The 25612-nt window shown below is 41.6% G+C and overlaps 3 protein-coding genes across 3 annotated transcripts in view; 1 reads left to right on the top strand and 2 right to left on the bottom strand.

Moving 5' to 3' along the window:
• On the bottom strand, positions 1–9665 carry LOC309410494 (acyl-coenzyme A synthetase ACSM3, mitochondrial-like; the record flags this gene model as incomplete). Its single annotated transcript, XM_082006895.1, is given in 16 exon segments — positions 1–87; positions 246–365; positions 812–911; positions 1028–1155; positions 2225–2326; positions 2988–3068; positions 3592–3721; positions 4460–4531; positions 5494–5495; positions 5498–5654; positions 6493–6636; positions 6887–6955; positions 6957–7092; positions 7828–8019; positions 8022–8037; positions 9453–9665. Coding segments are annotated over 16 exon segments (1749 nt in total).
• Positions 9666–13453: 3788 nt separating this feature from the next.
• THUMPD1 (THUMP domain 1 NAT10 acetyltransferase adaptor) lies at positions 13454–15927 on the top strand (the record flags this gene model as incomplete). Its single annotated transcript, XM_082006896.1, has 4 exons — positions 13454–13795; positions 14211–14391; positions 14756–15004; positions 15602–15927. Exons 1-4 carry the CDS (start codon positions 13580–13582, stop codon positions 15925–15927), a joined length of 972 nt encoding a protein of 323 aa, XP_081863022.1. The 5' UTR covers positions 13454–13579.
• A 2329-nt stretch (positions 15928–18256) lies between these two features.
• The window catches only part of LOC309410387 (uncharacterized protein), a gene marked incomplete at both ends in the record, with an annotated part of 33998 nt that continues 26642 nt past the window's right edge, over positions 18257–25612 (bottom strand). Inside the window, 11 exon segments of the mRNA XM_082006769.1 lie at positions 18257–18343; positions 18668–18787; positions 19377–19453; positions 19456–19475; positions 19564–19691; positions 20074–20175; positions 20383–20463; positions 20853–20976; positions 21480–21559; positions 23079–23235; positions 23645–23788. Coding sequence (XP_081862895.1) covers positions 18257–18343; positions 18668–18787; positions 19377–19453; positions 19456–19475; positions 19564–19691; positions 20074–20175; positions 20383–20463; positions 20853–20976; positions 21480–21559; positions 23079–23235; positions 23645–23788 — 1120 coding nt within the window.

The following is a 25612-nucleotide window of genomic DNA, read 5'->3' on the forward strand; positions in this document are numbered from 1 at the left end:
CTAATCTTTTCTCCACTCCTTCTGGCGCAGTTCATTTCTTCTGATCTTCCCACTAATAGTTTTTGGCAACTGTTGAACAAACTCCATCTATTGGGAAACAGAGGAAATTGCAATTCAAAATAAGATACATTCTACTTCAATTTTTACTTTTTCTTAACCTCAGCGGCATAGGCTTATAAACCACATAACAGTTAACAGCCCCTGTCTTATGGCAGTGAAAATTATTTGGGTATTGGAGCACTCACCTTCCTAGGGTACTTGTATGGAGCAGTAACTTTCTTAACATGGTCTTGTAGCTCTTTCATCATTTTTCCCGGATCACGTGAAGCATAGTCAGATGTTAAAACAACAAAGGCTTTCACTACCTAAAGAAGTTATAGCCGCAATGGTTTAAATGCCAATGAAACAGTATTACACAACAGTAAGATTCAAAACTTTAACCAAACATTTGCTTACAAACTGCAGAGTGATGTTTAGAAAGCTTTGCCAAAGCCTGTGGGTGCTCATTATAGGTCTGGACTTTGCAGGCAGTTTATATACATTTAATAAAGATGAAAAACTGTAAGTATTTGAATGACAGGGAAAGCTTCAAATGGTGCTTTTGTTATCTTGGATTTGAGGCAATTACCTTGGTCATTTTTGTCCTGTGTGGATTCTCCGGTGTCTGATAGAGTAGAAACATTGACTTATTTAGTTTTAATTTAAAAAAGAAAAAACAAAATCCCTGGATAGACAAATCCCTTGGAAGTTGGGCTTTATTAGCTCTGGCATGCACAAAGCTACTTAAATATATAAGCTTGTTTAACTTTACCTCTCCTCTAATGGGGTCTGGACTGCTGACAACTGCTGATTCCACCACTGCAGGATGCTCTATGAGAGCACTCTCTACTTCAAATGGTCCAATACGGTATCTTTAAAACAGAGGAAAGGGCTTTTAGTTGTATTTGATAACACATAAGCATAACAACATCTGAATCATCTGTGTTATTAGAGTTTAATGATTTATTGTTAATCAGTCTTAAATTACCCAGCAGAATTAATGACATCATCAGCTCTTCCAACAAACCAGAAGTATCCATCCTCATCCATAATCCCCCTGTCTCCAGTCACATAAAAGTCCCCACGTATTGTTGCCTCTGTTTTCTCTGGATCATCCTAGGAAATATTAAATTGCATTTTATTTGAAAATTACTGAAAAATAGATGAAATCGCATTCTAACATAATAAGCACATAAGTTAGGGTGCAGTCAAATATTCAAATATTTCAGCTTTTCAGACCATACTGTGGTCATGTGCATCAAATTCAAGTGGGACATTAATAATAGAGAATTATTAATTCACCATTACTAAGCTACAAAACTAGACATAAAATTTATAAATTGCAATAAATGAATAAAGTTTCACTACTTGTGACCAACTTAAAATTTTAAATCATAATATAATATGCAGCACGGGTTTAGGAACCAATGAAGGTTGCAAAAATAGGTAGGCTTATGTAACGGAGATTGGTGATTTTAGGTGATTATCCTTTAATGTTTTTTTTCTTGGTATTTCTAGCACCTCTTATTATTCTGACATTTTTTTTTTCACCCCCAGAAAAGTTTTGGCTCAGCACAGTGCAACTAATAAGCACTCTTTCTGGAGCAAATGCAACTGACTTCTGCAAGAATTTTTTGAGGCAGTACACCTAGAAAAGGTGTTCTTTTCCTACACGCTTAGTACTGTTCAGAAAACTTGATTATAGGCTGACACTGTCCATAAAATTTAATAAGGTTTGCTGGTGTCAGAACAGAAAGCACTGAAAATTCTAACCAACATGGAAAAAAAAAAATTAAAAAATTTTGCCGTGTGTGAAACACTCCATGAACCTCAAATCTGGAGAGAAGGGATTTGATCAGTGTCCTAACTGCCCAGATGGGGGCTCTAGCTCTTAGGCCAAACAGTATTTTGGGACTAGGGGAGTCCGTCAAACATTTCCCTTCATATTAAGAAACTAACAATCAAAAGAAAGTGGATTTCAACTTGCTAAGCAGGACAATCTTATTGAACACCTAATTGTTGTATAAGTAGACCAAGCATCTGCAGGAAAAAAATGAAAATCCCTCTTTCCTCCCCACAGGTTTTCAGACAGCTAAACAGAGTATACGTAAATGAAATGGGGCATCAGATTCCTTGTAATAGAGATTTAACAGAATATCTACTTTAACTGTAGAAATATTCTTACAGCATAGCAAGTGAAAAGAAAAAGCGATCTTGTAGGTTTTACTCTGATGGCAATATCTCCTTCTTTTCCAGGAGGCAGAATATTACTATTTTCATCTATAATCTAAAAACAAACAAAACACATTTTTATTATCTTGGAGACAAATTAAAAAGCATTAAGAGCATAGAATCTTGGTGTGCATTTAAAATACAAAAGCCAAAGATTTTTTTTTAAATTGGGAAATGATTTGGAGCAGTAGGGGACAACTAATTATTACTAATCCACTATACTTTGCACTATGTCTTTTATCTGAGGAATGCCAAGTACTATGCAAACATATAATGAAGTCATTAAGACCTCAGGGAGGATCATAAGTACTGAGGTGAGAAAATTTAAGAACTGAAAGAAAGATACTAAAAATCTTAACCCATATTGCAAATTGATCTGGTGCTAGAATCTGCTTCAGCAGCTTTATTATCACCAGAAAACAACATTCACTCCCACTCCTCCTTAACTCAGCAGTTTACTTTCTATCATCGCCTTAAAGTTTGATATCTGTCAGTTAGCAGTGGGTTGTCATCTATGTTGGTGAGGACGGTGCAACAGGGAAGTCCAATTGCTTATTTTTCATGCTCAGTTTAGGGCAGTAACATGCATTTCTTCACTCTTTCATTCATTTCATTTTCATTTCATGCTGAATGATGATACAACTCTGTGTTAGGGCTTTCAAAACTCTTTAATGGAAAGTGATTATGCAAGAGAGAGAGACTGAGTCACCAGATACCTTGACATCATACCCTGGAGATGGCTTTCCCATGGAGCCAGGTTTGATTTTCATTCCCTTAAAATTTCCACAGATCAGCACCTGTAACAAGTGTTGTTGGGTTTGGGCGTTTTTTTTTAAATTAAACTGTGGCTTGTATATTCAGTCTTTAGCTTAGGTTTAAAATACTCAGCTAATATTGTGTATTTCTATAAAAAATACTAATTGTCTTCATTACAATCATATATCCAATGATTAAACTTCTAGAAATAACCTATGCCCCTGATCAGATCATGCCCACAGCTCCAAATAATGTGAGTGCTCTAAAGATAGATTCGAAAGAAGAATTTGGGATGCTGTAATGAGAAATATAGCCATTTTGTGTTAGTTCCCAATCCAAAGCCCACAGGAGTGAAAAACAGTCCGTAGATTTGGGTGAAGCTGTTATGATTTTTCTGTGACTTACAAACCTACATTTTTCCAGTGTAGCTTATTGCAATTGACTTTTCGCCTAAAAGTCGTAACTATGTATAATAATTTTAAGCACTTTTTCTTGGCAACCTGAATGGAATTTATTGCTGTATCTGTAAAGCATACATTTTTACATTTGTAAAGCAGAACATACTGTTTCCGTCTGTCCATAGCCTTCATGAATATCCAGCCCAGTCTGTGCTTTCCATTCTTCTATCACGTCAGGGTTGATTGGCTCCCCAGCACTCACACAGTGCCACAGGCTTTTGAATGTATAGTTTAGAGGGAAAGAGAAAATAAATAATTCGCAGTCATCTATCTGCTATGTCCCGTTCACTACTGCATTCCTGTATAGTGGGGTCCTTTCTACATAAACCCAACATTTTTACTGAGTCCTATTCATTCCATTTGAACTGTATAGTGTTAAACAAAAAAAAAAATCTCAAGAAAATAAAAATAAAATCCTGCTGGTTTACTTCTGTATTATTTTAGAAAATCTAATAATCAATATACTATTTCTACCCCTAGAATCTGATCTGGGGTCTAAACCAAAGAGGAATAACGAAGTTCAACCCTAATGACAATAAAAACTCACAGAAGAGTTAAATGAGGCCAAACAGTCTTTCATACATTTCACCAAGCTGTGCTGACACACACATTTCTTGTAGCTTATAGTATTGGAGGAACAAGTGGAAAAACAAATGGAGGGGGAATGTGATTATAAAAGCACTTCTGAAGATAATGTTAATCTTGATATCCTAATACATCCTCAGCTAAACTGCTTTTCAAAGTCTTACACAAGTTCACTGTAATTTATGAAATCTGAGATGGTTAAGCTATCCCTAAATCTTTATTCTGACTTTGTTCCTAATACTTAAGATTCAAAATGTTGAGAAATACATGAGCGGTGTTACTGTTACGCCTTTGTAAACTTGGAATAAAATCAAGGTGAGATGAGCATTTTGGTCTACTGTTTTGATCAAATACACCAGCAAGGATACTCTGTTTTTGCTTACCTGCACGGTTTATGTTGCACAAACATTCGATAGGCCGTTGGAGGAGAACAGAAGACGGTTATGGGAAATCTTGACAGACTAGAGAGTTTAGAATAAAAAAAAACAAATGTTGCCAATATACTGAAACCTGTGAAGTCTCATCTTCATTATGAGAGATAGTATTATGATTTCTGCATCCAGCTTATGAAACACATGAACAAAATGTTGTGTCCTAAAAGCAGTTAGCTCTATACTTGCCAACACAACACATAGCAGTTACATTTAATTAGTTCCTTCTTCAAAACTTCAAAAGAATCTACATAATTTTACAACTAGTTCAGCAGACCAAAGTTTTTTGCTCTTGAAAGCTTTGCAGTTTCTCTTGCAGAATTTCTTCATAATTGCAATTTAAGTAGAAAACAAGTGAAACCATAAGGTTACCTTTTTAGATGCTCTGTAGGTGTTACAACTGACAGTGTTCTTCATCATACCTTACTATTAACTTGCAATTTCCAGCCATCTAATTAACACGGATATGATAATAAAGTCATTCCATGCAAAATGAAACATGGTGGTGTTTTTCAAATGATGAAAAGTTGTGTGTGGAGGATGTAAGAGAATATAATGTCAGGGCTTTTTGTTAAAGAAATTCAAACTTGCTGCCTCTGCACTCCTTAACGTTGAATTACACGGTGCAGGCAACCAAAATTCTCATTCATCTGTTATTGTCACTTATTTTAATAACATCACCAAAGTGCTCCACAAATCCCAGAACAACTTCTTGTGTACTTCACTTTTAGGCCTAATGATGAATGTTTGCAGGTTTGTGCAGTCAAATCCGTTTTCAGCAAAGTATATGATGAAACTCTTTGGATGTCAAATATGCTCTTTTTTTAGGGTGCGCATTTGCAGCACTCACTACTTAACTGATCGGTTGGCTACCATCTGGTGAAAGTTATAGCTGCGTTGTGTTCTGCGCCTTGTGCAGTGCCAGGGGAAATGAAAACCTGAGCAAGACCAGCCAAAGAGAACAGTGCTGTTTGTTGCTGGGCTCTCCTCACTTACCTCAAAGACAACGCTTGGGTTGAAGTGTGGCATCTTATGTACAAATACACATGCCCCTTGAATCCATGATGAAAAAATACTGGTCGAAGCAGACTTTGACCAGCCCGTGTCTGATGTATTCCAAAATATATCTGAGGAAGTCAAGTCCAGCCAGTACCTGATAACACAAGGAAATGGTCCACAGTCTCTGTTTGGCAGGAATAAGGCAAATATTAAAATATCAACAAGAGATGTGCCAGTGAAGCAAATCCATCACTGGTTGTCTTGGGTAAATGGCAATTAGAAAAGGCTGAATTTCTGAGTAGCAGTAAGTCACAGCACAGTGAGGATGTCATCAGGATAGACTGATGTTGCATTTTTCTAAGGGAAAAATCATGCTGATGGACAAGCTACCACCACTTCAGAACATGATGTATGAATATGTATGAGATTGCTGTGGTTGCTGAGTTGCTGAACTCATTTGTAGGGATGAGGGGTTTTTTTTGTTTACTTACTGCTTTGGTATTTGCTTGTTAGAGTGAAGTGCACTGCCACATCAATTTTATAAACAACATTGCTTTATAAATTTAAAGATTCTGAACTATCAGCATTTTGTTCCTGCAGGAGCTGTGTCTAATCCAGACACACATTAATTCAGAAGCCTAACAGGCTCGCTTTTTTTTCCCTTTTGTGGTACAGACTTCATAAACTTGTGCTGATGTTTGGTTCATGGGCAATCTATTAACTATACATAATGAGGAATTTACCAAAAGTTAAAGAAAATGTTAAAAAATAAGTTATTGACTATATGACTGCTACATTCTTTATACACTAAGGCAGCTGGACTCAAACTGCCATGTTTCATGGAAACAAACCAACCCACTTTTTGGTATGTAAAACAACTGCTGGTTTTTAAACTATTGAAACAATAGCTTCTGGTAAAAATCTTGTGTTTCTTTTCCTTCTGCTATGTGACCAGCTGAAGAAATATGTCTGTTTTAAAGTGGTATCTGTACCTTCCACTTACTGTGAGGCCAATACCATAGCTGCTGTGGGAATGTTCAGTCATTTTTGGAGATCCTGTAGTTCCACTGGTAAAATAGATGGCTATTGGATCTTGACACTTTGTGGTCACACAGTCATGATCAGAAGAAGCATTTCTTAAAATAAGCAAAATTATGAATAAAGTGATTTGAATGTATGACTTACACATTTTTTGATATATTTAACCAAACGAACTGTAGCAATCACAAGTGGTGATAAGCAATCATAAACATTGGTATTTTTCCACTGTGCAGTCCTAAAAAGGTGAAAATATATTGGCACATGCCAACATTTCCTATTCAAAACAAATCACTGTGCTTTTCTTTCATTATTGTTGGTGGTGCTTTCACAGCGATATTTACTCACTTCAGGAGATGTTTAAAGTTCAGCCATCCTTCTCTGTGGCCCTCCGACACAAGCAACTTGAATTTCAGACTGGCATTCAGCCCCAACTGAGTCTACAGCTGGTGCCACAGAATCATCAGTGATGATACGTTTTGCCTTGGATTTCTGTAGCCGATGGAGAATGTCCTTCGCTGTCAATTGCTGTGTGCCAGGAATCAGGACAGTTCCTAAAGGGAAGAAAGGGGAATGGAAAAACAGTCTCAACATTTAAGAATAACACTTGTGCCTACAAGCAATCTTCAGCTTACTTTATTCTTTTGAGTGGGACAGGGATGTACTAAAAGCAGGACTTGGCCCTACGTTTGTAAATATGCCCATTTCTTTGACGGATTAAATGCTATGTGAAGACTAGCACAAGTTAGCAAATACTAGGCTGATCACGGGACACCAAAAGCAATCAACACAATAACTTCCCTTGCTCTGAAAACAACGCCTCTGGAACATGCCATGTCTCTGGACTTGACTTCTTTACTGGTAAACATAGCCGTGGCCTTACAAGGTATACTGCTGGTGTTTGTGAGGCACCAAGACATTCTGGGTTGTAAATACTGGAAAGCTGAGTATTTAACAGATCCCACAGGGGAACATGTGAAACACTTTGTAAAGTGTGGGCTAATTTCACTGCAAGTTAGCAAGAGAGTGCATTTGTGATGTGTCACAAGCGCTGGAAAGAGGTAAATGAGAGAGGCACATTGACTCATGGGGTTTTCTTAACAGCTAGAGCATATGCAAAAGTCCTAAAAGTACCATGAAGAAAAAACTTGGCAGGAAGAGTGTTTTTGACCAGCATGACACTAGTTCATCCTCATTAGCATGCTGATAGTTCTGAGTGCATTAAATAGCAAGGATTGGTTTAAGTCACAATTTCTGTACCTATATACCATTTCTATGCTTTTACTAACCCGTTCTCATGCAAGCCACATTCACCAGCCACCACTCCGGGATCCGGGGCAGAATCAGAATAACTCTGTCTCCCTGTTGCAGACGGCAGGCATCAGAGAGTACCTTTGCCACTTTCCTGGAGAGCACTCCCAGCTCCTCAAAGCTCCACTTCACCTCTCCTCCAGCACCATCTACCCACCATAATGCAGGTTTTTAGACTTTTTTCCCTCCTATAGAACAACAGGGTACAGTACAAATGCTTCATTTTAGAAACACACTGCCTTAAGTTTGAGGAAGAAAAGCATTCATCACTTATTCAGCGCTGGAGAAACCTGGGGATGCAACAGAAATTTGTCACTGACTCCAAATAACAACTCTCCCTTAGAAAGAACAGCCTATAAATGTCATTTAGGAAATTAAATTTGTATTCTTTGCCTGAGTTCTTCATCTGACATTCTGAGGAGTTTTATAGTAATGAGCACAGAGAAAGAGGAATCTTTGGTTCAGGTCATGCCAACAAACCAGCTGATAAATGTGGGTACCTCTGGGATGTGCCCCAGAGTCTCCTGAGCCCACAGAGATAATTTTCAACTTCATCTGGAACTAGGCCTGTTTGGTACCTCTGAAAATTAAACCAAAGTTTCAAAAGCATAGGCCCACATGGTGTGAGCTTTAATCAATGTCTCACCTAGCTGATGTGTGAAAAGTTACTTGAAATGTATGTACACAAAGTGCTCTAAAGGAGGCAAATGCATTTAGCAGTAGCCATGTATTAAGTCACTTCCTGAGCAAAAAATTCATTGGGGCAACAAGAATATGACACCTTGTTATCTATTTGAAGGTACAATAACACTAAGGTCCATTTTCAGGGGAGCAGATTTTTTCTGTGCACTTCAGAGGGCAAAACCTCTTCTGCAGAGGCTGTTCCTTCCTCTGTTTACAGTCTGCTGAAACCTGTTTTTCCTGCAAAAGGAACAATTGTGTCAGACAGGTGATACCCCTGCTCTGTTCTTGCTGCCAGGCTGGACATAACTGCATTTAGCCCTTCATCATGAAGAGCCGGAGCCTGCAAAGCCAGGCTTACATCCATACAGAGCAATCTATGTAGTAATATACTTCATGTGTTCTTCTATATTCCCTTTCCTTGCATAGAGCTCTTGTCTGGTTTGGGGTTCAAAGTTATTCAGTTTTGCAGATTCCAAGTCCCTGATGCAAAAGATTTCACATTTGGGATAGGTGGGTGAGGACTGACATTACACTGTATTTATTACTAGTTTTACAGGCAGGCAATGGAACACACAGACGTCAAGCAATTTCCCTGGCACACCTTGGTAGGGTGCATGTCACAGCTGATGGGGGAACTGATGCGAGGTTTAGAGTGATTCAGTTCAGAGTCTCTTTCATGAGGCACCTATTTACTCACATTCAATCCCTCTGGAGTTACTGATTAAAGGAAAGAACTATATGGACTCGTGGACAGGACAGCGTGTGACCTAAGGGATCTACAGGTTCAAACTGCATGAGATGATCACAAGATTATAATCAGAACATAACCCCAGTGTCTTGGTTATTGGATTTGTCAGATATTCAGCATTAATGATCAGCATTAAATACTTCAGTGTCAGAGAAACCAAGCAACTGTTACCTTTTCCAGTTCAGTCCATCTGTCCAGCACATCTCTTGCAAAGTTAAAGTATTCTGGCACCTCTGGTCTGTACTGTTGTTTTATGGCTTCGTAACTCAAAGGGGCATGAACTGGGTAGCTCTGGCTGCAAAGTTGAAGAAATCTTCGCAGGGGAGCCCGCAGGGACATAGCACTTGGGATCTTCAGTAAAAAATGCACAGCAGCAAGAGCCATTAGTCTCTTCAAGGTTATTCCTTACTGATTATCTCTCCAAGAAATGCTACAGTACAGATACAAACCTGGTATTAGCCATGCAGTTTCAGAACAGCTTTTACTACTACACAGTGGGATACACTGGAGCAACAATCCCAACTGCTAATTGGAGTAACAGCTGAGGACAGTTCCAGTTCGGTCACTGTCTAGCCCCTGCTCTCCAGTGACCATCATGCAGCTGAGATCCTGAGCCTGCATTCAGTCAGCTGTGCTCAGCCCTGTCACTGTGGCAGCTTTCCTATAATTCATGTTCCTTCCCTTTCCACAAGCCTTGCTAATCTTGTAGATCACATTTCAGTTGCCTTATACAGCAGAGAGGGACTGAATGCTACCCAAGCACTTCAACTCTGAGTTCTGTAAATGAAATTACTGCTACTGACTGACAATAACAACAGCATGGACCAAGATGTTGCACAGATAATCCAGCAACCGTGCATTAATTACTGGCTGACCACAGTACAAAGATATTTACAGTTTTTCCAGTTTATCAGTGCTAGGGATATATTGGTTACCAGGAATGAAATGAGCAAAGCCCTGAAAAGATTTTAAGTATTGATGTTTTAAACATTATTTTGATGTGCAGTCAGCAAAAGTGTCACTTTAAGAGACAGGGAAACTTTAAAAGACTCCCAAAAAAAGGATCCAAAATGCAATGCTTTACTTCTCAAAAACAGTCAACTTAGCAGGAGGTCTGAAAACTCCAAAGTAATTATTTTCATGCATTGTCAATTATCTTTTATTTACAAAATACTATAAACACTGCAAGGTCCTTATGGAATTAATAACCATCCAGCTGTAAAATCATGTGATTTTAGTGATTTAGTGAAGCAAAGGGACATTATTTGGATCTGTAACATTCAGTCTGCACATGACAAACACAGGGGAGAAATACAACCAAATGAAACACAGAGAGGGACGGGGAGAAGAGCAAATGTGGACAGACAAGAGGCAAATCAGCACTGCTCCAGCACCAGAAAATGTCTTGGCCAGCAGCTTGCAGGGGTGGGTGGAGGGTCAGTTACCTTGTCAAAAGGCTGTCAATCCGAACTTAACTGCCTCTCTGCCTTGCACCGAAGCAGAGCCACTCCGAGCCGGGATGTGTCACAGCTTTGACTCCTTACACAGATGTCACACTCCTGGCCGTGTGCCCACTCTTGCACCGTTATTGTGTCCAGCGACCAACTCTTGTGTTCCTTACACGTACTTCGGACTTGCACAAGGGGCAGCCAAGGCCAGCACAGCCAGAAGAGCTGATAGGTTTCTGCAGAGCTCAGAGTGGAGGTAGAAAGTGTGAGTCACAAATCTCTCCTGTTTTCTTTTCCTCTCCCCACCCACCAGCCCCATGGAGGAGCACAGCCGTAAGACCGTGCTACAGCCAAGTTACAACTGTTATGCTCTGGTTGGGGCAACTCAGGAGCAACAGCCTTGCAATTGGCTTTGCAACTACGCTGCTCAGAGGGTAGCTTGGGGCTTCTCACATAACCACAGCAGTTCAGCCATGACAGCAGTGAGTAGCGATTCCTGGGATGTTGCAGCTGGTGCCTGGACCAGCTCTGTTAATACCTGGTGACTTGTGAAGTTTTGTAAGGGCTCTGCCTCATGTTCAGAGAGCACACAGTTATGAGGTGCTCCAGGACTGCTGCTGCCTCTGCTTCGCTCCTATGGGAAAAGCAGGAGGGAATGCGTGCCATCTTCTCTGCCACCTAGATCACAGCCCACCATCACTGTGGGCACGGCTGTGGCACTGGTGCATGCCTCTACCTTCAGCCTCTCCTGCGAGGCTATCACTCACTAGAGAGCTAGTGACAGCTGTAGCTTGAATTGGGGCATTAAGATTCATAAGAGTTTGGCTGCCAGAGCCCTAAATAGCTCCTCCTGTATCTCCATCCTCAAACCATGGCTCTAAGGTCAGCAGAGAGATTGCTAACATCCATCTACATCTTTGGAGCAGAACAGGAGTCTGGGTGCTGATCGGTGAGGGTGATGCTGTGGTCTTTCCTGGCACCTAGGTCCTGTACTCTTGCCAGAACTCCCTCCTGGGGTTCTGTGCACATCTGTTTGTAAACAGCACACTCAAAGGAGATCTTAATCAGCTCCCTGAAATGTTCACTGCAGCAGAAAGAAACTCATTCAAAACAGATTCATCCAAACAACAAAGCTGCTCTCTGCCTAGCAGTAAAGGGAGACCTACAGTCAAGTCTGCAGTAACGACATTTTAAACAGCTCTTTGAAACGCATGTGATGAAATCCTCCTGGAGGAAAGGCAAAGGAACAGCCCTAAAGGGATTCCCTGCCCAGAAGAATACATCACACCAGAGGAGGCATGAACATTAAGAGAAAATGACAGCAACACTTGTGACAAGTCAGCAAAAGTGTCAGGAATATGTAGGCAAGAAGGTTTCTGGTTTAGGTAGAAAACCGTAACTTCCACAGTGACCTAACCTGTAATCCCGTCTTTTGGTAGGGCATATAATGAATTTCCAGAGCACCAATGGATATTTCCAAGTCCCCCAGCACTTTTCAGTACAGAAAAATCCCACTTAAGTTCTGAGTGGTTAATTGCATTTCCTCTGCACCACTCACAGCTGCCTTTAGAAATTCTTCTTTGTGTTTCACACGTCCTGACATGCCCAACTCGAGAGACTATCATTATAATTCGCCAGAACTTCGAGTCCTTCACACAACCCCAGCCATGCAAAGATTTAGTGACTTTTGATTTATGTGTGGTCAATAATCCCATCTAACTAATGTCTAACAATTGCTGTAGAATTATATGATCCTCAAAGGGTTTGCAGGAACAAAGCCTCAGATAAGACGTAAACGCTACCTTCTGTTGCGGCTGTAACTGATAAATTCTTCCATCAATTCATGAAGTTTCCTTTTTTCCTACTTTAGCCCAACTGGATTCTCTGGATGTAAAGAATAGCATAGTCCCGCCCTAGTGAGGCCTCCTTAGCTGTCTCCTCTACCTGTTTGCAGAAATTGTTGAGGAACTTAATTCCCCCTTAATTGTCCAAGAAGCTCAAGAGTTATTGGCAGGGAGAAGAGGATCATATGGACAGGGACGCAGAGAGACACCTTCCTCTAGAAATCATGCTATGGGCCACATTTTTTCTGCAAACCTGTGTTCTCTAGTATTTACCTGCATAGAGTTTCTGTTTCAGCTGGTCCCTCTACACCATTACACCTCCAGGAGTTAGATAGGGAGCTGGGGAAGTGGCCGAAGCGTGGTTCTCCCTCCGCTGGGGCGTACAGGTCGGCGTTTGACGCACCAGTGCCGAGCGTCTGCTCGCTCCCCACACTTCAGCAAGCGTCTGTTCTCTCCTCTCCCAGGCCCACCATTGCTCTTAATTCTCCAATCATTAACACAAATCCAGACTTTAATCCTGGAACTGAAGTTCAGGGGGAGAGAAAGCATCAAGGGCTACAAGTGACTGAGTCTGGCCACAGCTGAGCACGCCGAGTCCAAAGTACTGTGCCTGGGGAAATGCTCACTCTCCCCCCCGGCACGCGTAGTCTGAGCTGAATTGGGATTTTCAAGCGTGAGTTATGATTTTTCATGGTTTCGTTACCTCCAAGGGCACTGCACTGCCTACAGCAACACCGGCCGTGAGAGAGGCTGGAAGCCGGCTGAGGGCCTCACTGGAGATCCCACCCCGTGCCGCAGCTCGGCTTCCCCGAAGCAGCACGGCAGCGCTGGGAGGCGCCGGCGGGAGGTGTCGGTGCCCGGTGCCCGCTGGCCCCGTCAGCGCTCCCCGGCGGGGCTGTGACGGGACGGCCGTTACTCGACGCCGGGCCGCGGGGCGGCGCTGTCCCCCGGCGGGCGGCGCGGCGCTGACGCCATCGCGGCGCGCGGCGGCAACGGGCGGCGGTCGATGGCCGCGGCGGAGCCGGCGGCGCGGAAGCGGCGGCCCAAGGGGCACTTCGCGGCGGCGGCAGGGCGAGCCAAGCGGCCCCGTGGCGGCGGCCGGCAGCTGGAGGCCGGCATGCGCGGCATCCTCATCACCTGCAACATGAACGAGCGCAAGTGCGTGGGGGAGGCCTACAGCCTCCTCGGCGAGTACGGGGACCTGCTCTACGGGCCCGAGCAGGTGCGTGCGGGCCGCCCGGCCAGTTACTCGGTGCTGGGCGGGAGGCGGCCGGGGAGCACGGCCGGAGGACGCGGCTCTGCGCGGTACCAGCCGCCCCCCTCAGCTCCTGCCTCCCGCTCCCCGCAGCCTGGCAGCGCTAACGCCGGCGGAGCAGGGAGAGCAGCATCGTGACGCCTCCTCTCCCTTTCTGTCTGTAAAAAAAAAATAATAATAATAAAAAAAAATCTATGGTCACCACACACGCGAAAATGCCGATTTCTGTAAGCAAGCCCCAGTGCAGCCCTTCGGGTTGGCTGGAGAAAAGGCCCTTGCCCGTCACCTCTAGGCTCCTGGGCATGGTGCCTTGCTGCTGGTTTTTAAGCTGTGGGCACTGTTGCTCGGTACTCACCAAACAAGAGATGTGCCTTGTGTAAAGTTTTCAGATCACGAGGAGCGGCTGTCTGGAAGCGAGAGGGAGGAGGATGAGGACGATGTTGAGGCTGCCCTGAAGAAGGAGGTTGGCCAGATCCGTGCCTCGACGGAGCAGAAGCTGCGGCGGTTCCAATCAGTGGAGAGTGGTGCTAATAACGTGGTCTTCATCAGAACCCGGGGCATAGGTGCGACATTCAGCTGATGCTGTGTAATGCTGCAGGAATAAACTGCTCTGAACAGTGTTAGGAACAGGCCACAAAGTGTGACCTCCAAGAAACTGGCGTATACGAAACGCAGAGTTTCCCCTTCCTTTTGGCATTGCCACTGAATTTTGTCATTAGCAGAGTCACTAAAGGTAGAGGAATCTGCTTTGACAAAATGATCTTTGATTATTCAGTTTTGGTTTAGTAAAACAACTCTTTACAGAAAAGGATTGAGGCTGACAGCAGTGCAGCCAAATCTGTATTTCCCCAGCTTATTATTTAGAGAGAGGAAGAAGGGAGAAAAGGCCTTCAATTTTTTTCTCATACCTAGCTGTTTTTCTTCTAGAACCTGAGAACCTGGTGCACCATATATTAAAGGATATGCATGCCACTAAGAAGAAGAAAACAAGAGTCATTCTGCGCATGCTACCCATTTCTGGAACTTGCAAGGCTTTTATGGAGGATATGAAAAAGTACACGGAAACATTTTTTGAGCCTTGGTTTAAAGCCCCTAATAAGGGTACTTTTCAGATAGTTTACAAAGCTCGTAATAACAGTCATATGAGTAGGGACGAAGTAATTAAGGAATTGGCAGGTATGTATGGATTTCACACAAAACTAAGAACACTTATATAAGCAGCCCACACCTGCATGCATAATGTAGGTCAGATTATTAAAAGTGGTCATAATGGGTATACATGTTTGTTGCTTAAAATCTATGTTGAACTAGAAAAGCTTCACTAAGACTGAAAAAAGTTTGACATCAGTATTCCTTGTTGATGTTGATGTCCTAAGAGACAGCAAGCAGAAGGGAGTACAGCACTGAATATAATTTGGGGCATCAGTTATATGTGGTTTGAAACTACTTCTATCAGGCTTTCTCTCTGGGTACTATATTGAAATAATGTGTTACTATTTCCATTGACTATATGATTCATAAAATAGCTCCACCTTACTTGAGGTGGTGGGGTTTTTTTGTAAGTGCAGTGGGGTAGTTTTTGCAGTTACTTCAGTCCTACCGGTGGTATATTCTAAGCTCTGTTTTGCTATTTTAAGCAATTACAAAAATGAGTAATTGGTTACAACTAAGGGGGATGTTGCCTTCTCTCTCAACTTTTATCCTTTCAATAGGGCATGCTTATGCCCTGAAACAGTTTTTCTAGCGTCTTTAAAACTACATCTTGTTTTACAGGAATTGTGGGCAGCCTTAATCCGGAAAACAAAGTCGATCTTAATAACCCACAATATACAATTGTGGTGGAAATAATAAAAAACGTCTGTTGCTTGAGTGTGGTGAGAGACTATGTTCTGTTCAGAAAATACAATCTACAGGAGGTGGTGAAGAGCAACAAAGACGACACACAACAAAAGCCATCAAGTCTGACAGAAGAACAGAACTCGAAGGTAGTAAAACCAGAAACCGAGGAGGAAAAGAGCTCAAAAGAAGTAGAACAAGAGAACAAGAATCAAGGTGAAATAGAAGCTGAGCCCAAGGGGAATGATGTGCTGACAGTGTAGAAAATGTAGTAGAAGGGAAAGATAAACACAATCAAAATCTATTAAAGTTGCCCTAGAGTTCTGAAAGGGCATTATAAAGAGGAGAGTGGGTTTTGTTTTGAAATCTTGTTTTTAAAATCCACATAGGTAAGAATTTTAATGCTGGTTGCAGGTGGAGCTGATGTTACAGCAGATGTAAGAGTGCGACACCTTTCTGGTGAAGCTTGCTGTCATTCTTCTATGGCTTTATTCTGCATTGCCTTTACCTAGCACAAAAAGCAGGTGTGTGTGCATGCGTATGTAAATGTGGCCATCCTGGCATATATCGACTCCTTTGTTGTATCTGATGACTACAGAAATCAAAAGGCAGTGCAGAATAGGCTCAGAAGTTCTGTCAGAAGTGAGAGATCTGTGAAAGACAGTTGCTTGCAGAGGAGTTTTTAAGGAAGTGATCTGACAACTTGTGTGACTGCAGAACTCAGATACACATTTCTGTGGGAACAACAGAATGAGCTAAAACTGATAATTTCCTGTGTGATGGAGGTTTTTATACATTTTACACATCGCTTTACAAGGATATGCTAAGTCTTGAAAGTGAATGGGAAGAACTGCTATGATCAAAATACTTGAATACTATGAGATGATTTAGAGTAATAGATTTGACTGTCCTAGAACAGTAGCAGTACAGTACAGGCATTACAGATGGTTTTAGCAAAAACTATGTATGTGTTTACATTAGCTATGTATACAGCAGTTATCGGTTTATAGGAAATGCTGTAGTCGCCGAACAGAATCCTTTTGAGTAATTTCCTGCAAATAGCATTTTGCTGCTCTTTCCGAAGACTTAATCCTTGGGGGAGGTGGGATGATGTTATCAAGTCTTTTTTTGTTTTTATTTTTTGTTAGATCACAGAATAGTTTGGGTTGGAAGAAACCTTCAAAAATCATCTAAAAATTTGAATTTAAATACTGCTTGGAAACTTTGTATGAAAGGAGCTCTCCATTATACCGTACTGGATAAGGGGAATTAAGTTTAAATTTTGGTAGTTTTAGCTTTACAGTATTAATTTTGTTTCAGATTGAAAGTAATTTTAGTGAGTCTTTCCATTGTCCGTTTATTACATAACTCTTTTGATATCTCAGCGACTTCTAAAAAACAACCAAAACCAGTGCAGCTGTAACCTACTTTCCAGCAGGGTTTTGAGTATGCTTCCTGTACAGCTGTTCAGGTTTAGTATTTCAGTTCTAGCCTATGGGCTGCTAATGGGAAAAGATTCGTCTTGAAGAACACCACTTGTTACTTGTCTTGGTATAATGAAAAGGATGTCTTCAAGTTTCTCAACAGTGTTTAATTTATATTTTCCTCTTCTCTCAAAATTGTTCTAGAAGCTAGAAAATTAAGGTGACTTTTTTCCCTAGTCCTGTCTCCCTTACCTACCCATTTATTAAAACTCTGCTTTTTTTACCTTCATCGGTGTTTTCTTTAAATTTTAAAGCTTTTTGTGTGTGGATTAAAACCAACAATGTCTAGGTCACACAGAGGAAAGAACCATTTCAGACCAGACACAAAATCCAACAGTGAATGTTTATTGGTGGCTGATGTCGGTGATCACAATTCAAGACAGCCTACTTGCCTTACTAAGGACAAAAATAGATTAATGGATAATTCATGGTTTTGTTTGGGTTTTTTTTCCCCTTCTGTCTCTCACCTATCTGTGTGTCTACAGGACCTACAGCTCTTCAGAAGAAACTGCTGAATAGCTACCATCTGTTTGTCAAGGCTATGTCTGCCATTTAGATGCTGCCTATGCTGCAGTCTTAAAGATGTCTGCATTCTTTTACTTCTGATTTTTCATAATTTTCACTTACTGAACATCCATTATTAACACATTAATTCCTAAATCTTGAGGCTTTCAAGATTCATACAAGCAGGGTGCTTAATTTGGATGCATGCAAGATCTATGGCCATTTCTGGGAACTTCATTACCTACTATCATGACTTCCTTATTAATAAGCTCCTTGTGAGTTAAAATATCTGGTCTCAAAGAATGAACACACTATTCCTTCACCTGCTCATCAGTTACTTCTACTCGTACTGTAATTCTGAAAAGCGCTAGGTGTCTGGAAGATGTGTTTGCATATGCCTTGCTAAGTAGGCTTGATTTTTGTTAAGCAAGAACACAAGCATTTAAAAACTGTATAGTTGGAGTTTTTAAACCTTGTGCATTATTACACAATCACTGCATATCGGGTGAAATATAATCCTATGTTGGTGCTTATAGTTGTAGTAGAAAAGCTCCATTATGAATGAAATTGATAGGGATAGGCTTTTTTAGATTGCTTATCAAAACTAAATCTGTCCCCACTCCTTGTTCCTCAGTTCATTCCGTCTGATTTTCCCAGCGATTGTCTTTGGCAGCTGCTGGACAAATTCAATCTGATTCAAAAGAGGGAAAAAGTAAAGTGAGCAGAATTAATTTATAAATTTTTTTTCAGAACAGCACAGGTGTCCATCCTACTTAATTTAAATAAGAATTTGGTGACTGGAGACATAATTCCAATTTGGTTTTTAGATTGTAGCTATTACTTTTAAAAAAAATCTTTAAAATAATACTTGTAATTTTTCTGGCACAGCACGTATTTGGGCTTTTTTTTTGTTTGGTACTGCATTTGATCTGAGTCTAATCTTTCTGTTTCTAGCCTCCCCCTCGTTAAAATAGGTGTTTGGGATTTTTTTTTTAATACATTCATGTTTACTTGCCTTTCTGGGGTACTTGTATGGAGCAGTGACTTTCCTGACATGATCTTGCAATTCACAGGCCAGTTTCTTTGGATCTTCTGACTTAAAGGAAGGAGACAAGACCACAAAAGCTTTTGCCACCTACGAAGGGCAAATAAATAAAAAAAACACCATTAATTAAACCAGACCAACCTAAGAAATGAGGCAATTAATTGAGAGTAACTGAGTGTTGCCTGTAATACAGGTTTGCTTTATCACACCTGCGCAGTAGAGCAAAATTCGCTTTTGTGTAAGGGGATTTAAAATTAGGACAAAAGACTGTTTCTACCTTACATTAGTAAAGGTCCTAAGTAATGCATGATAAAAGTTTCAAACTCTGCTTCCAAATTTGTAGTTCTGTAAAGGACTTTAAAAATTCTTAGACGCCAGGGCCTTTTCTGTAAACATAAGGTGTTGAAGTAAAGAATATAATTCTCTAGGCATTGGGTCGAAGTGTACATCAATTCTTATCAGAGTCAGAGTCTCCTTTATACTCAGTGTCATGTTCTTTAGAAAACTAAGGATTATGTTTTCATTAAAAAAAAAAAAAAATACACAAACGATTGTTCCCCTCGCTTTAGGTAAAGTGATGGAAAATGTTGTATTAAAAGCCTTATGAATTCAGTGGAAGTTGAGCATAAACTCTTGTCACACAAGGCACTTTATGAGTAGAAGAGTGACCACTAATCACCTCTCCTCTGATGGCATCTGGGCTGCTGACAACAGCGGACTCGACAACAGCTGGGTGCTGTATCAGCGCACTCTTTATTCAAATGGTCTAATATGATACCTAGGAGAGAGAAATTAAATGCTTAAAAGAGAAATGTGTCTGTTTATTCTTTAGACATTTCTTGGCATTTTATCTGAAATCTACAAACCCAGAGGAGATGATGACATCATCAGATCTCCCCATAAACCATATGTATCCATCCTCATCCATGTTCCCTCTGTCTCCAGTGACATAGAAGTTCTCATGGACTGTGGAAGCAGTTTTCACTGGATCATCCTGTTGAACATGCAACAATTAAATGTTCTAAATACTGAGAAGCCTTAAGCTTTGAGATGAGTTTTGCCTCTTTGGACGCTACCCATAATATCTTTCACTGCTTGTTTTCTATCTCAAGAATGTAAGAGCTTGTGTTTGCTTTTTCCAGAGAGGGAAACTTATCACAAGGGCAGATATAGAACTGAAGATCACACAGTAGGTCTGCAGAAGAATGGGGGAAAGAACAGAAGTTTCCTAAGTCAGAACACCGCCAAGTCAAGAGGAGCCACAACTCTTTGGTGTTGTACCTGCTCCTGTTAGTATAATACATACCATGTATTATACCATGTATGTATACATACCAGGCCTGAACTGGCTCTCTGGAAATTCACTTTTGGCTTACCAGGTATCGAGTGAAAAAAGTAAATGGCCGCTTGGCATCCATTTTGACAGCAATGTCTCCTTCTTTCCCAGGAGACAGAACACTGCCATTTTCATCTATAATCTGCAATAGGAAGGGCAAATGGGCGATTGTAACTTCCCATTTTAAGACAGCCATGTTCTAAAACTAACCAGCAGCCAACAGCTCAACCAAAAACTCAGCCTGCCCTGAATACCACTGTATAGTACCGAAACTCGTATGGTATGTTGTACCCTCCTGTGTTTTACTTCCTATGACATCAACAGCAAACAGAAAAGGGGACTACCATACCTGAACATCGTAGGGAGGAACTGCCTTTCCCAAGGAACCTGGCTTAATTTTCATTCCTTTCATATTTGCACATATCATTCCCTGTTGGAAAAGACAAACAACTAGCCCAGATATTTTTCACTGTCATTCCTGAGGCTATTCCCATACTTGTACTATGCCCACTATTGAGCTAGCATAAGATCTAAATCTTCCATCTATGTGAGCCAAAACATTTGTGAATTTCACTGAGTCTTAGACAAAAAGTTCACGATATTTTACAACTATAGTCTTAGAAGCAGTATCATAACCAAGCCATAATCCTAAGAAAAACAATGAACCCTCTTGTCAGCAATTGCCACGTATTCTAATGCCATCTTTCTTTTTAGTCAAAAATATACAGCCAAGTTCCATATTTACCAAGAGGAATGAAATCCCCTAAGTCCCTTAAGTGATAGGCGAGTTGTAAGCCATTACAAAAAAGCTGAACATACAATTTCAGTTTGGCTGTAGCCTTCATAAATAGTCAGTCCTGTTTGGCTTTTCCACTGTGCCATCACTTCTGGGTTGAGTGGTTCCCCTCCAGTCAAACAGTGCTTCAGTGTCTTGAATGCATACCTTCACAGACAGAGGGCATTGCTGAGTATCAGAGCACAGAAAGGGACAAATTCTGCTCTCCCCAACATCCATATGTCCAACCCCATGACTTAAGGACACAACAGACTCTTAGAGTTGGGGTTGAGAGAAAGCCTAGAGCTCCAGCTGGAGTGGGGCTGGAAAGGGGCTGCCAAAGCAGTGAGCTGCAAAGATGCACGGGACTGATGGCAGTGCAGCCACACATGTGCCTTCAAGGGCTGAATACCATCCTCCGTTTTTACTGTCTGTATCGCCTCAGGGCAAAATTTGCTCTGGATTGGAGGTGCCTGAGCGGTGGACTTCACTACCTCTCTCTGTAGTGCTAAGGACAAGGCTCTGCCCCCTCACAGCCCCTACCTCCAACACAGAATTTCCACCACTCTGAGAGTTGAAGTGGCTATGAGGGCCTATAGAAATCATTGTTAAAGAGCTAGGCAACAGCCTGACAGATCCGGCACGGTCACTTGTTAACAGACACACAGTACCTGGTGAGGTCATGCTGTAGCAGCATGCGGTAGGCAGTTGGGGTGCTGCACAGAGTGGTCACTGGATACCTGCTCAAGGTCTGACAAATTAAAAAAAGAGAGTTAAACAATATTGTTTTGGAAAAAAACCTTGCTGCCACCTATTCCTTTCTATTCCATACTAGGGCACAAATTACAAGACGTGACTGTAACCACACATGGAAAGCAAAGTAACTGCTGTCACTGTCAGTGTTCAGGAAAGATATTACAGTGCCCCAATCCTCAGCTGAAGGGGTGATACATTGTGGTAAATCACTGGTGTACCTAACTTGAAGCACAAGGACCATGCCTTGGTATGAAACCCTGGCCCTGCAGGTGCAACGTAAGTTTTGCAGGGGACTTCAGTAAAGCCCACATCTCACCCTAGGACAAAGTCAATCACCTCAAAATGGAGGCACCTAAAATTACAGGTTTCTTTTGAATGTTTTTCCTGTGTCAGTCTTATCTAGCCCCACACTTTCCGAAATGGACTGTTGCAAATCTTTAGACATGCTGCAATTCCCTCAGCTGTCCTGACAAAAGCCCCAATGTGCAGAACCAAGTCTCCATGAGCTCTGGCTGAGTTGCAAGTAATGCTGTATTAAAAGGTTATTTTGGACTGGCAGATTTATATATCCTCCTTTACCTGGGACAGAACACAGGACATGAGTGCCTTGCTAGAAAAATAAAGTTCTCAGCTGAGCCTCTGTTTTCTGACACACCTTTATTTCTCAGCTTAACACCAGCAGATGATTCACAGTCACTCAGGTAGAGCTAAGCCTTACATTTGTTTTTTTTAACCTTGCTTCTGCCTGCAATGAAAATTTGCTCAGAGAGGGGGAGAGGTAGCAATAAATAAAAGCAAGGGGAAGACCTCTCATTCATCAGCCTTCACTTCAGCCACACCATGGGTAAAGCAGCCTCTACTATCAAACTGCATTTTGTGCAGGGATGTGACACCCCATGCACATTGCAAGTGGATGTTTGCAAGGCCAAGACATTTACACAAAAAAGAAAACCAAACTAGCAACTACCATTTTAGAAAGGAAATGAAACAGGATTAAAATCCCCAAATAACCCCCACATGTTGGGGGCATACACTTTTCCACGTAGGTGCTTTGAGCCATTTGGGAACAGCACTCTTCCCATTATGTTAGATTAAAATTCAGATCAGCTTGAGAAGCTTGACAATAAATTCTTAAAAGAACAAGCCAATCTCACAGCTTCAGTGTTTTCCAGTACTGACTTGCCTTTCTTAAGGGTCACAGCAGTGTAATTAAAATATTAATTTACATGTAATTCAGCTCATTTGTCATTTCTACAGTGAAATACAGTAGGGGAGAGGTTTAAGTAATACCAGTAACTCCCACTGATTGGAAGCAGCTGGTAATATCCTGTGCCCAAAAAGGTCATGCTGCAAAATCCTTCCTGTATTATATTCCTATTCAAAGAACAATCACCTTGTCGTTATGCCATCTGAAAACAGTTAATCTCATAAACCTAAGAGGCTCAGTTTTGTGGCCTGCCCAGAAAACAACATGAAATACGAGTAACTGTTCATCGTCAGCATGGTGTTCTTACATTTATGATCACTCCTGGATCAAACTGTGGCATGGCATGTACAAAAACACATGTGCCCTGGAACCATGGACCAAAAACGCTCCCAATAGCTGCCTTTACCCAAGCAGTGACTGACGTGTTCCACATGATGTCCGAGGGAGTCAAATTCATCCAGTATCTGTTGAAGACAAAGGTGGCCAATACAATGGAGTCTGCAAGTAAAAACTGAATGTGAGGGGGGTTTTGGTGGTTGGGTTTTTTTGCTTAGAAAGGCATGGTAAATTTGATCCAAATAAGTGCCTTTTGCCTAGCCTTTATACTGATGGCAAAGATGAAGAAAATCAAACGGTACCCTAACTCATTATTTAGCCTGGATTAACAGGCAAGTAGTTTCTAAAATGGAGCCATATACAATATTGAACAAGATTCTTGCTTGCTGGGTACAATTCAGCTGAGGAGACCAAAAGAAATAACATGTATAGTATTGTGGGACCCTCATCATTTATCATAATTTTATCACATACAAAAGCTCTTCTGTTTGCTTCACATTTCAGAGCTGTGAAGGCATAATTAGCTCAATACTTTACCTTCCACAGAGAAAAAAACCCAGACCAAAGCTTCCGTAGGAATGTTCAACCATTTTAGGAGAGCCTGTGGTGCCACTGGTAAAATAGATTGCCATTGGATCACAGCTTTTTGTCTTCACACAGTTATGAACAGCAGGGGCAGCCCTTAACAAAAGTGAAAGCTTATATGAAACAGTGTCTGGTATTATTCAGCACACTTAGTTTGCATCCTTTGTGCCCAGTATATCCAGGACTGCTTTTATAGTGAGGTGTGAAGGATAGGAAACTCCTGAGATCCCCTCACTCTTGCACTGCTAGTTCTGTATTAGTGTTGCTGATCTTGCTCTTTAACCATTCTCCATGTCCACCTCCTCCAAAGTATAAACACCAACTGGCTCTCTTTTATTTGCCTCCCTTAACAACCACCAAAAGGCCCAACATCTTGTGTTTAGCCAAAGTACCCTCCAGAAAGCATATCTTCCAGCCTTAATGTGATTAGTTGAGGGAAGACCCACCATTTCTTTTGGTAGGTGGTCCCACTAGTTAATTATCCTTGACATGTTTGGGAAGTATGGGGAAGCTTGAACTCTTGGTCAACTGGCACATGACAGGGAAATATTTCTCATCCCTTACTCGGATGAGAAAGCAGAACCATTTTTTTTTGTCTCCCAGGACTGATGTTCATAAAGGTTTTGCTTGGCATGCAAACATTGCCCACGCCTGCAGGGTTGGGCATGGGAAGTCTGTGTCCCTAGGCCAGCCATCCCCCTGTGCTGGCTCACAGGCAGACAGGCTGCCTGGGACCCCTCACTCCGGAGCCCCGCAGCCTCCTGGCAAGCTTAGCAGTCAGCTAAGGCAGCTGAGGACATGGAGAGCTGGGAAGACTGGGCAATTAGCCCACTAGGTAGGCAGGCTGCCAGTGATCTGGCGAGACAGTGAGCCAGGCAGGACAGTAGTCCAGCACTCTGGGAAGACTGGGGAGCCTGAGAGCTGAGCAACCCTGGAGCCAGACAGACAGCACTTTGCAAGACAGCCATCTGGGGATACCAGACAGCCTACCTGCCCGACTGCCACTGACAGCCTCTGCAGGACTGACACAGTTCCAGACAATATTTAGGTTTTATCAAACCAATTTTACCCTCTGCCATGGAAGTAAGCCATGGAGTATTAGCCCAGCATGAAAGAGGACTCATCAAATCGACTTGACAATGTTTTAGTAGCTCTAGGAGGTTTGAGAATGCAGTGTTATTGCTTCCTCCATCTTCCAGTTTAGTGACACTGAAGTAAGCAATTGTTTGAAGGGGCAGATGGAAATACAGTGAGACTGTATAGTGCGCTGCACAGGTAATTCTAGTTTGGACACCTGTGGTTGTGAGAACACATGGTGCATCTTATAAAGCTCTTAAAGTGACTGAAGAGCTTGGATCTTGAAAGAATGGTTTTAGCTACATAGATGCTCTTAAGATATCAGCTGGTAAAGTCACACCTAGGGCCTTGAGCACATTGCAGCAGGGTATTTGCTTCCCTTCCTCGCTCTGCCTCTCCACCCTTTCCTACAGTCCCATGCACTGCAAGGAAGAGCTGCCTGTGGGGTGTCATTTTAGTAGCTGCTTTTCAGCAGTGAGGCAGGTGGATTCCTAAACACATTGGGTTCATTTCGCAGTGCTCTTTCATAGTGAAAGCTATTCACATTAGCCTTTTTATCATCAAGTTTTGGGAATATGGATTGGAATAATTTGTATAGAATATTTTTCTTTGGGCTTTAGAGGGTAAATAGGCCACAGCTGTCAATAAAAGAGGCTTTCCTGTCCATTTTTCAATATTATTACCTAGTTAAACATAACAAATGTAGACATTCTAAGGCTGTACTTATTTTTTAATTAGCAATTTGGCCATTTCCAAATATTCCCTTTCTTCATAGAAAAGAGATTACATTGCCTTCTTCTCACACTCTCAAAGATATCTAGTTCATCAATGAGACAAGTGCAC

Source organism: Phaethon aethereus (genome assembly GCF_964289735.1).
Source record: "Phaethon aethereus genome assembly, chromosome: 15".
Lineage (NCBI taxonomy): Eukaryota > Metazoa > Chordata > Aves > Phaethontiformes > Phaethontidae > Phaethon > Phaethon aethereus.